This window comes from Leptosomus discolor, chromosome 1, assembly GCF_034619465.1.
Source record: "Leptosomus discolor isolate bLepDis1 chromosome 1, bLepDis1.hap2, whole genome shotgun sequence".
NCBI lineage: Eukaryota > Metazoa > Chordata > Aves > Leptosomiformes > Leptosomidae > Leptosomus > Leptosomus discolor.
This window is the reverse complement of record NC_141391.1, coordinates 68,076,477-68,087,200: the sequence shown is the minus strand read 5'-3', so window position 1 is coordinate 68,087,200 and position 10,724 is coordinate 68,076,477. Positions and strand designations below refer to the sequence as shown.

Genomic DNA, 10,724 nt, shown 5'->3' with positions numbered 1-10,724 from the left:
CCAGTGGGTAGGCTGGTTCGGATAAACTGTTTCTTCAGTTAGGATCAGTAAAGAATGTCCTTTTATAAAAAAGATTCTCACTTTCTCCTGTGACCAGTAAAAAGATTTAAATTGCAACAGAGGGAGAGTAGAAGAATGCTTGATGAGAAGCAGCATAACTTGTCATTTATCTAAGGCTGACCGTGGACTGGTGTCAGGCGAACTGTAAAAGCACAGAGGGATCTCCCAGTAGCACAAGCTATTGCAGATCTTGCCAAATATTTCCACTGATCCTATTTTCAGGTGTATCTTTTACTGGATTTCCTCTGTTCACCTGAAGAATTCTGTGGCAGGTGTCCACATCAGGTTTGCTTATTTGTCTTTTAAATGTGCTTCAAAATGGCTCAACCATTTCTGAAATGGAGACTGGAAGAAGGTGTTTTCTAGTGACTGCTTCTTACAGGTGTTCTAGTACCTATTCATGACAGAGCACAAACCTAACAGTTGATGCGAGGAAGGTTGCAGGATATGCTTACTTCACCATAAGTTTGGTACTTTCTGGCTATGAAGCACCTGGCTTTACAACCTTGCTATTTTTAATATCATTCTTTGGTTTGTAATGATACCTCCACAGCGATTAAAGCTGCCTAAGATTTTCCATTGTAGAAGCATCTCTTTTAGTTTCATGCTTCTTTGTCAAGTCTTAACTGTTTGGGTTGAAGCTTTCTATACTTGCTTTCTGCCTCAGACTGAATAGTTTCTGGAAGCTTTAGTAAAAATGGTATAGCCATATTCAAGAATTCTTGACAGAAGTTGGGGAGAGGTTGTTTCTTGTTTGCAGTGCCACAATTTTGATTGCTTTTTCTTTTGAGTGCTTTGCCTTTCCTGAGAAAATCCTTTGGAATTAGAACTGGGACCAAAGGTTTGGCAAAAGGGTAGTTCCAGAGTAAAAGAAATACCACTTACTATCCTCCAAAGACTTGGACAGATTTTTGTGAGCTACACCTTTGGAAATCTTTTGACATATGTTCAGAAACTACAGGCTTCAAAAAGGCATATTTCAGTGGCCTCGGGCTATAGGTAATGGGTAAAGTAGTGAATATTGTGAATATGTATATAGTGAATGTGAGCCACGCCCATATGTATTGAACCAGCCTTGCGTGACGGAGGATATTACCTCCCAAATCAAGATACATGACCCTGGAGGTCCAGCAGTCCAAGCTGATGCCAGCTCCTCGCCTGGTGGGCAGTGCCACAGCTTCCATCTGGTTTGTTTGAGAGTAAAGTTGGGTGTTCGTGAGTTAGCAAGCTCAAAGCAAGGGAGTTTGGATGTGGAAAGGTTAAAGAAAGTCAATTTTCTTCCTCTGGGAAAGCTTGCTAATACCTCATATAGCTGTTTTGTTGTTGTTTTCTTTACCTCTACTACTAATGAAAGTAAGAAGCTGGTTACTTTGCACAGAATGGCCATTGCAGGTTTTGGAGCTCTCAATGCATATGCCCATTTGATCACCTTAAATGTTGCTGCAGCATTTTTCTGTTTCTCTCAGTGAACTGGTATGCCATTGCTTTTTTTTTTTCTTTTTAATCGTTTTTAGATTTTTTTCAGAGAGTGCCATCTCTCCATGGTGGACAATCTGATGATAGAAACTACAGCACTTACCAATCACCTAATAAAGTCTGAAGAGCACTCTGGGATTCATTTGATAAGAGTGGCTGCATAAATGCAAGGCTGTTAATTGTGCAGCTGGCTGCCACGTGCAATTAATCCCCGGTGCAAAAGCGCAGCGAAATGCTCTCTACGGGCAGTTCCGATCTAGAAATAAATGGGAAGGAAAGGACAGAAGCTGAGGGCTACCTTTCGGCTCTGTGATTTACACCACCGATGAGGATATCTTGCAAAGTTGGCCATGTATTTTTCAGCTTGTTGCCAATCCTCATGCCATCTCTGAATTTGATACTGAGGCTGGGACTTTGTAATTCTATCCAGAATGGCACGGTTCTCCTGCTTCACTCTCCGCAGCTCCTGCTTTCGTTTTGCTCCATTTAAACTAGAGGGAAAAACCATATAAGCAGAATCAAACTTCTTCACACTTGTTCATATTCCCACGCCTGGGAACCCAGAATGTGAAATATCTGTCAATCTTATGTCAGGGGAAAATTTGCCTAGGGTTTTATACCTCTCCTTAGGGACTTGCTCCTCCTTGATCTGCATTAGCTGGCCCTTGCAGCCCAATCCTTTTGTCCTTCTTAAGAGGACAGTCTTGGTTCGGTGTCTTCCGAATGCAGTCCTGCCTATATGGAGGTTTGGTACATTTTACAAGAGGAAAAATGCTAGTTTTATCTTGGATTAACACCAACCCTCCAGCCTTGGAATTGCTGTAGTGCAGTACTTCAAGTGAGGGCATGGCTGGTGTCTGAGATGCCTAACAACCAATTTCAGTTACTTTGGTTTATATGTTTATTTTGTGTTCAAACCTGATGAACCGAGTTGGGAAGCATGGAGATAACGGAGATAAGCGTACTGCCTCAAATGCCTTGGAAATTTTCTTTGATTTCTTAGACTGTAATTTCCCAGGCAGCTGAGCTGATCACCATTGTAGCAGTCTCCCACCAAAAAAGGGAAGGACTTGCTCTTTTCCTTCCCTTGCTCATCTCCCCACTGCTCCCAGCTGTGTGGTCTTCTCCACCCCTCACACCAGCTCTGGAATTCATCACTTTGCACGAAGTAGCAGAAAAACTATCCAGGTTTGTTTGTTTTTGTTGGGTTAGTTTGCTGCTGCTGTCCCAAGTTTAATTAGCTCATGGAGAGGTTTGATGAAAACCAGAGCTGATCCAAAGAAAACAACAAGAGTTTGCCTCTTGAATCAGGAAGGGAGAGAAGGAATGAAAAGGGGGAGGATGCTTTTCTCCTTCCATAACTTGTGGAATCACACCTTCAGCAGCGGAGTTAACTGATGCTTGTCAACGCCTGCACTGATCTGGGTGTTATTCAGTAGTGAAAAGCCGTAAGTGCTGTGATGTGGATTTGCGTGATGTGAACACCGCCAGCTCTATTTTCAAATCATTTGTGTCTTCCCAAGGAACTGTGCAAATGTCAGGATATTTGTGACGGTGACGTGTAGTGAGTTCGACCTAGGTCACTTGCACCTGAGCTGCATTTTGGTGGCTGAAGACACTTTAGGGCCCGATGAGCAGTCAGCCTGTCATGAAGTTGTCTGTCTGTAGATGAATCACAGGAGGTAACAGCCATCACCTGAGTTACACAAACCTTTCTCTTCACTTCAAAAGCCTGTCCCTGCTATTGACTGGTTTTCTGTGGCCTGTTTGAGGTGTGAATTTCCTCCTGAATTAAAAGTATGTAAGGTGGTTCTCTCTGGCGATAAATCCTCAAGGCATATTTTGCTTAGTTTCCTTTGAGCAGTAAATGACATTTTGATTTCTGCTTGCTTCCTGCTCTACTTTTCTTTTTAATTTTAATACTATTTTTTGCTCTGTTTTTATTTCATCTCTAAGCTTTGGATCTCCCTCTTTCCGGTGGTGTCTGTAGGAACAACTGGCAAAGTCAGCAGCAATGACTCACTTAACAGGAACAACAGCTTTGCTGAGACATAATACATTTGCTTCATTTATTTCCCTTAAAGTAGGGCAATGTTCTCCCTCTCCTCCCCCCCCCCCCCCCCTTTTTCATTCCCTTAGTTATTAAACTGAAAAAGTAATTTAAAGCCATCTTCTTTTCAACATAGGGTAGGAGGAAAATGACCCAGCATTGGATTTCATGTGAGAGGGCAAGCAAATGGCCTTCTGAAGTGTTGATTATACCTCAGGTTGCCTTTTAAAATACGTGTCCTCGCAGAGCAGTTTATCCTTAGCTATGTTTGTCACTGGGAAGGTAACTTGATAACTGCATAGACATAGTGCTGCTGATGTTACCTTTCGGCCTTATAGTCGTTTTTCTGATCGATTCGTCCCTTTGTCCTCATGATGCAGGACATCTTCTGCAGCAGCAAATAGTTGTCTCTTCCGATGATGGAAAGTTGGTCTTCCTCCAACTTTGTTTACAGAAGGGCATAAAGAAATGCTTCTGTTTTTACAAGGCCATAGCGAGCAGCAGTGGTGTACCATGGATACCTAACAGGGTGTTCAAAATTGCTGTCCCCTTCTCTGTGCAGAGTGTGACAGACACTGGTCAGGTAAAGCTCTGTGCTAGTGATGAGCGAACCTTTTGTTTCACCATTTTGATGGTGACGCAATGAGAGAAAGCCCTTTGCAATGCTGTGAATTTGACCCTGAAACGCTTTCCTGCAACCGCAGCAGCAGCCTGTGTGATTAACAAATGCATTTCATCAGTGTAAGCAGAATTTCTATAAATATTTGTCAACGTATTTGCCAGGATCACCATTATCATTTGTATCTCTAGCAGCCTTCATAGACTCTCATCAGACTGTAGGATTGTGATGGACAGTGTACAAACACATGACGGGCCTCATCTGAAGTCAATGGGACTCCTTCCATTCTCTTCGGCAGGCTTTGGATCGAATGGTAATTTTTCCATTGACTTCAGTGAGATTTGGATGAGGTCCAGTTGCAGGCCATTTTTGTCCTGGAGGGGGTTGCAGGCTGGTGTAAGAAGAGAAGCAACAACTGGGTGTAACGAACAAATGGAGAGAGATGTACGTGGCAGTATAAGCTAGTTCTGTTCATCATTAGCATGATTTTAAGCCTCTTTAAATTTGATTTTAAAATGGAAGATATTAATAAACTCAATTTCTTAAGTTAACTGTGTCAAAAGTGGGATGAAAATTGAAGGAGTCCAGTGGAGGAGGGAGAATCCCTTTGGTTGTCCTGTCTAATTTGCAAAAAATGTTACCATATTGTTTTTCAAAGAACACAAATCGATGCTAACAGTGTCTTTGTGGGGATTGGGAAGGAATGGGGGAGAGATGAAGAGGAAAACTTATTTTCAGGGTTATCTAAGTCCCAAGAATGCCTTCTTCAGCAGGGCTGAGTTGGAGGTAACCAGAGAGAGGCTGGATGGAGGAAAGCAAGGAAAGCACACTTTTTGTAGCTGGACTTCAACAACTCATTCTCAAAAGCCTCGCAGAGCAGAATCGCTGAATAAATAGTCTTGTTTTGAGCATACTAATTCACTCTTCTCCTTTCTCCCTTTTTTTTTTCCTGTATTTGATTCTAGGCACTCCAAAGATATTGCAAGTCCTGTGTAGAACGAATAGGAAATCCTGCTTGTCCTGCTCTGAGAGCTTTGAGTGGATAATGTTAGAGTAGCAGGTTTCTGTCAGGAATCTAGTGCATCTGCCTTGTTTGCTGGGGTTTATAACCAAAGCAGGTCAGATGCTGGTCACACTGTAGTATAAAGGTACCTAAAACTGGTGCGTTAAGTAACCCCATCAGGCTCTGAATCACCCCGAGGAGAATGACTGTAGAGAAGAACTGGTTGCTAGAAGGTTGCAACATTAGAGGGTGTTTTTTTTCTTTCTTTCTGTAGCAGTTGGGAAAGGAGGATAAGAAAGAGGCAAGGACCACAGTCTCACTTCCAGGTATCAAGACCTGTAGTTCAAAGGAACATGCCTAAGAGTAGTGGGTTCCTGTTGTTGGTTTCTTTGTTAACCTCTGTGTGTGTGTGTGGGGGGGGGTTATGCAATGTTGCATTTTCAATGAACTTCATCAGTGTTATTTTTACAGTAATAGGAAAAAATTAACAGCAATTGAATCCATGTCCTAATATAGCATATGGCTTTATGCATGGAGGAGAAATGAATTGTTTTGCTAGTGAAATGATTTTAAGGTGCCTGGGGATTATTATGTCGCATAGTGAAATGATAAACAATTTTAAGGAAATGAATTCTGAAGTCCTTACATGGGGCTACACTCCTGTTGCCTGAGGGGCACTGTGTTGAAAATTAAGTCTTTGACAGGGTTTAGCTGCACGTATTTGCTACCAAGTTCACGTTTGGGGGTTTTAATTGTTGTTGTTTCCTTTTAGTGAGCAGAATTAATTAGGTAACAATTTATTTTCCACTCTCATCTTTTAATAAAATTTTGCCTCTAGGGAGCAGTAAGATTTTGAAGGATAACTGCCAGTCAAGGCTACCCATTGTTATTTCTTGTGCTTTGAATATGTTAACATCCTATTATTCAGCTCATTGCTTTGTGTGTATCTTGATGATTGTGCTATTCTTGTTATTTGTGCTTTTTTTTTTCATGGTTGTGCAGAAGCACCTTTTAGGAGGCTATTTGAACGTTTTAACACTTGTTAATCTGAAGCGCTCTGATTTCATCAATAATCATAAAGCTAAAATAAGTTATTTAATGCTGCTGGGACTGTGCTATTCATGGATCCTGATAGTCCTGTCACAACAATCACTGCACTGCCCTGCAGGGAAAAAAAAAAAAAGGCCCTGAAATGGTGAACCATCTGGTAGTCTCTTTGTTTCCTTTGAGAGGAGACGTGAAGGTAAGCATGCTAGTGCCCAGTGGAATAGCCAATACTGTACCTTCAGCTTCCCTAACTTCAGATGAAGGTGGCTGTATGTTGCAGGGGCACTTGTGTCCACTAATGGTTTTGCTGCCTGGATCTGCAACAGAACTGAAATGTTTATCCTTTTTTGTTGGAAATACCCTTGCATATCATCATTACGGGAAATCTTTTAATTCTCATGTTCTGTTTCGTTAGCCAGCAGTAACACTCTTAAACACATGATTCATTATATCAGCAAAGCCAGACTTGCCCAGAAGAATAGTGGGAAATTAAAATGCTAAAGGCAGTTGTTCTAAAGTCTGCTGGAGATGCAAAGCGCTCTTTATGTTGGAGAAATGTAAAAATACATGCAGTCCGGTTACAATGGTGTTGATGTTATGATACAGGAAAGACTGTCTAAGAGAAGGCAGGCAATTTTTATTAGGCATCCAGCAGAAACAAAAAGCCCAGTGTAAGAAAGCCCCAGGTACTCTTAAGATGTGCCGGGTCTTCTAAAGGGATGCACATTTAGGATGCTGCCAGAAAGAGGTAAGAATACTGGAAAATGACTTCTTGTGTTGAAAGTATTCCCAGGCCTTCTCTTATTAGCACTTTAGAATGATGATCAAAAGCAAATTGGGGATCTAATTATTCTAATGGAGTTGGTAGTTCAGTGGCACAATAGTATTTATCTCCATCCTGACCTAAATAGCCATACAACATATGTGGAAAAAGAATAATCTGTGAGCTGTCTTGGACTGAAGAAACATGGTGGAAGACAAGCTGGTAACGGGGAGTGGAGTGAGACAGGATTTAGAGGGGAGACAACTCTTTCTCAGACTGGGGTCCTGCAGGGAGTGAGACCCGATCGCTTAAAACAACAATACCATGATTTGTGTCATGAAATACATGTGATAAACATTATCCCTCTGTCATGCCTCAGACTTGAACTGTTCTATCTCAGGCAAACTCAGTGATATAGGAAGGAGAGAAATACTTGTTATTTAAAAAAACAGAGTCTGCCGAGTAAGAGCAGCAGGCACAGCACCAACGCAAACCCCGCATAGCAGGGCATGACCAAAGCACTGCCTGAGTCCAGCAGAATTTTTCCGCGCCTCTTTCTTAGCAGCTTTGTGATGAGCCGAGGACCAGACTCAAATCCCTGATGGCAGACCCGTCATACATCCTCCCAGGACAGGCTCCTTGCTTTTATAACAGGGTGAATGGTTTACAGCGTTGACTGGGACGATGTTTGGCAGCTTCTAGCTTTGTCTAAAATTCACTTGAACTGCTTGGCTTCTTGTGAGAACATTCAGCTGCTTTTTGTGGCAGTCATCTCTGAGGAGGTGGGATCCCAGAAGGGGCTAACTGCTCTCAACTCCAGCTGATTTCAGGGGGAAATGAGAGTGCTCATCTTAATCCTTTCTACATCCCATCATGTTAAGTAGCTGATTTTTACTGGATAGTAGAACTAAAAGGTAAATCTCTGAGGGTTTTGGTGGTTTTGGCTTCTGCTATCTCCTTTGATTCTTCAGGTGCTTTAAATTATCATGCTATTAAGCTGTTTTAAAAATAACTTTAAGAAGACATGCAATTTGTAAAAGAGGGTTGTTATTGTATCAGTCAGTAGAAATGACCAGTGTGAAGAATTAAATGTGATATTTATGCAAACTCTGATTTTAATTTGTAGATATGCAAACTGTTTCAGACTTGAACAAGAAAAGGTGGGTTTAGAAACAACATTTCTTCTGTGGAATTCATATCAATATAATTTCATTTTCTAGAAAGTGTTACAATTAATTTCTCTTCTGTCCTTATACACACAACAATAAAAGGTAAAACCTGGTATTTTTTAAGCCCACCCTAAACTCTGTTGTGGCACTTTCCAGACATGTGGTGATTTTGGGGCAATTTTATATTTAGTTCTACGTGGAATGTTGCAGAGAGGAGATATAACTCTGTGTTTTTCCCCCGTTCCTTTCTTCCATTACAAAAATAATGAAGTTATTCAAACTGGAAACTCTTGTGTACATAAAAACATGCTGGCATTTTTTGTTTTTTTTTTTTTTTCACTTTTGCATCATGGAGAAAATGATCCCTAACCATTGCCATCTTTCTAGTGGTCTTCTCCAAGAAATGTACCTTTTTTGGTTTTTTGGTATGTTACCTTTTTTTCATCCTTGCTCCATATTTTTCCCCTTTCTCTCTTGCTCCGTTTTTTGGCGGTTTGTTGTTCTTTTTTTTTTTTTTTTTTTTTCTTTTGTGAGGTCCTTCAGTGCGAAGCCTGCACATCACCAAGCAGAGGCCCTAACATTGTCTCGGAGCGATCCCTGTCTCTCTTGACAGCAAACCCCTGTGCCACAGGGGGCTGTGCCATTCAGGACAGCCTGCCGAATTGCCTTGCTGCCTTCAGGTACCCCAGCCCATGGGTGCCGCTGCTCTGGTAGCCGGTGTTCACTGCCGCGAGCCTGAATTCATGCTGGTGGAAGGCATGGTGAAATTTCCAGGCAACTGGCAGAGCAGCATGATGACACAGGGACGCTTGAAAAGGCCACCCTTTGGCCATTGGAGACCTTGTTAATCACTGCTTGAGCCGTGCATGAACCTTGTAATAAGGAACAAAATTCTGTACCTTCTGAGCCATCCTTTGCCCGACATGATAGTTACTCTTTCTCTTAACCTGCGCTCGGAAACTAACGCTCGTGTTTAATTCAAGAGCAGTTGAGTCGTGGGAAATGTTTTGTTCTCTATAAATACATTTCCTCACTATATATTGTGATATCTAACCTTGATTCTTGGCAGCTGAATGCCTTAGCACATATATGAAGTGCTGTGTATGCTGAACAAATGAGATTTCTGTATGCATAGAGGATGCCGAGAGTATTTCAGCTACACTAATATCAGTTCCCTGCTGATATTAGTGTAGCTAATACAGAGCCACTGTTTAAGTAGCTATACTCATATATAGTAGTAAGCCTCTTGAGGTTAATTTACACAGAAAAAAATTTATTTCAATATTGTCGATTTGGTTAGAAAAATATGCCAAATTCAATTCTCTACCTCATCTTTAACTTTTTTCCACCTGCAAGTCAAATTATGGGAACAATGGAAGGAAAGAAGGAAGGAAGGAAGATATTTTTATATAGTTAATGAAGCAGACTCAGTCTGGAAATAATGAAGAACAATTTCTTCATATTAAAGCTAATTCTATTGTGATACAATCTTCCTAAGGTAGCAATACAGTTGAATAATTGCTGATGGTATTCACCACTTACAGATTTTCAAGAGCGAGCAGTCCTGCGTTATTATTGATTTGGAGAAGATGACTGGCCCACTGTTTTTCACTTCTAAATTTGGTGAACATCATTATGATAATTTTAAATGGACACAAAAGCTATACCTAATATTCTTAAAATGTGTCTCGTACCTTATTGCTGATCAGTAGCTTTCACAACAGTATTAAGAGTGAGTAGAGAGATGCTGTAGCCTTTTTGGGTAAGCTTATTCTTTCATGAAGGCCTCTGGTCTTTAGCAAACAGTCGTACCTACCCTTTCCTTGTGTTCTTCATACTTTGCTTTGTCCCATTCTAGCTGAAGATATTTGTTGCCACATGGGAAAATTGGCTGGTAGGCTCGGTGCATCTTGCAAAAAATAAAGCATCTCTGAATCTGGGCTTTTTTTTAAAAAAAAAAAAAGAAAAAAAAGAAAAGAAAGTATGAGTAATACCAGTCTGCTTTCCTAAAGCAAAACCCTGGAGACTTCTGGTATGTTTGTAGCTGGTCACGTGGGGGTTGTCATGGCATCGTGGCTCAGAAAAAGAATGAATAGCTGGTGGTAGCGTTTCAAACAATACATTTAACGAATAGCAAACAAGAACTGAATGTTACAGCAAAGGATTCCGAAGAGTATTTTATTCACATATAAAATAGATTACCAATTATATTTCACTAGCCAGACCTACCTCCTGCTGGTGAAGGAAAGACAGTGGTGTAAGCTATTAATAATGCTTCGTACACTACCGTAAATATGCAAAGGACTGTATAATGGGCTGTATTTGCTGAGCCTTGAATTGAACGGCCTGCCTCTGTAACGCTCCCAGCAAACCCTCAGTAGGAGGTATCATCTTCTGCACTGCAATAACTTGTTTAAAACATTTTTTTTCATCAATAAGTATGCACTTTTCAAAAGCCACAGCAAATGTGTTCATAGCAAAATAGTTTTGGTTTTTAATAGCCTTTTCACCTTTCTTTTATCTGCACGCCATCTGAT

The 10,724-nt window shown here is 41.0% G+C and overlaps 1 protein-coding gene across 1 annotated transcript; it reads right to left on the bottom strand.

Annotated features, from left to right (window-relative positions):
* Positions 1 to 1,830: 1,830 nt before the first annotated feature.
* Positions 1,831 to 10,096, bottom strand: CFAP97D2 (CFAP97 domain containing 2). Its single transcript, XM_009945951.2, is given in 5 exon segments — positions 1,831 to 1,971; positions 1,973 to 2,027; positions 3,910 to 4,028; positions 6,492 to 6,572; positions 10,004 to 10,096. Coding segments are annotated over 5 exon segments (489 nt in total).
* Between the last annotated feature and the right edge of the window lie 628 nt (positions 10,097 to 10,724).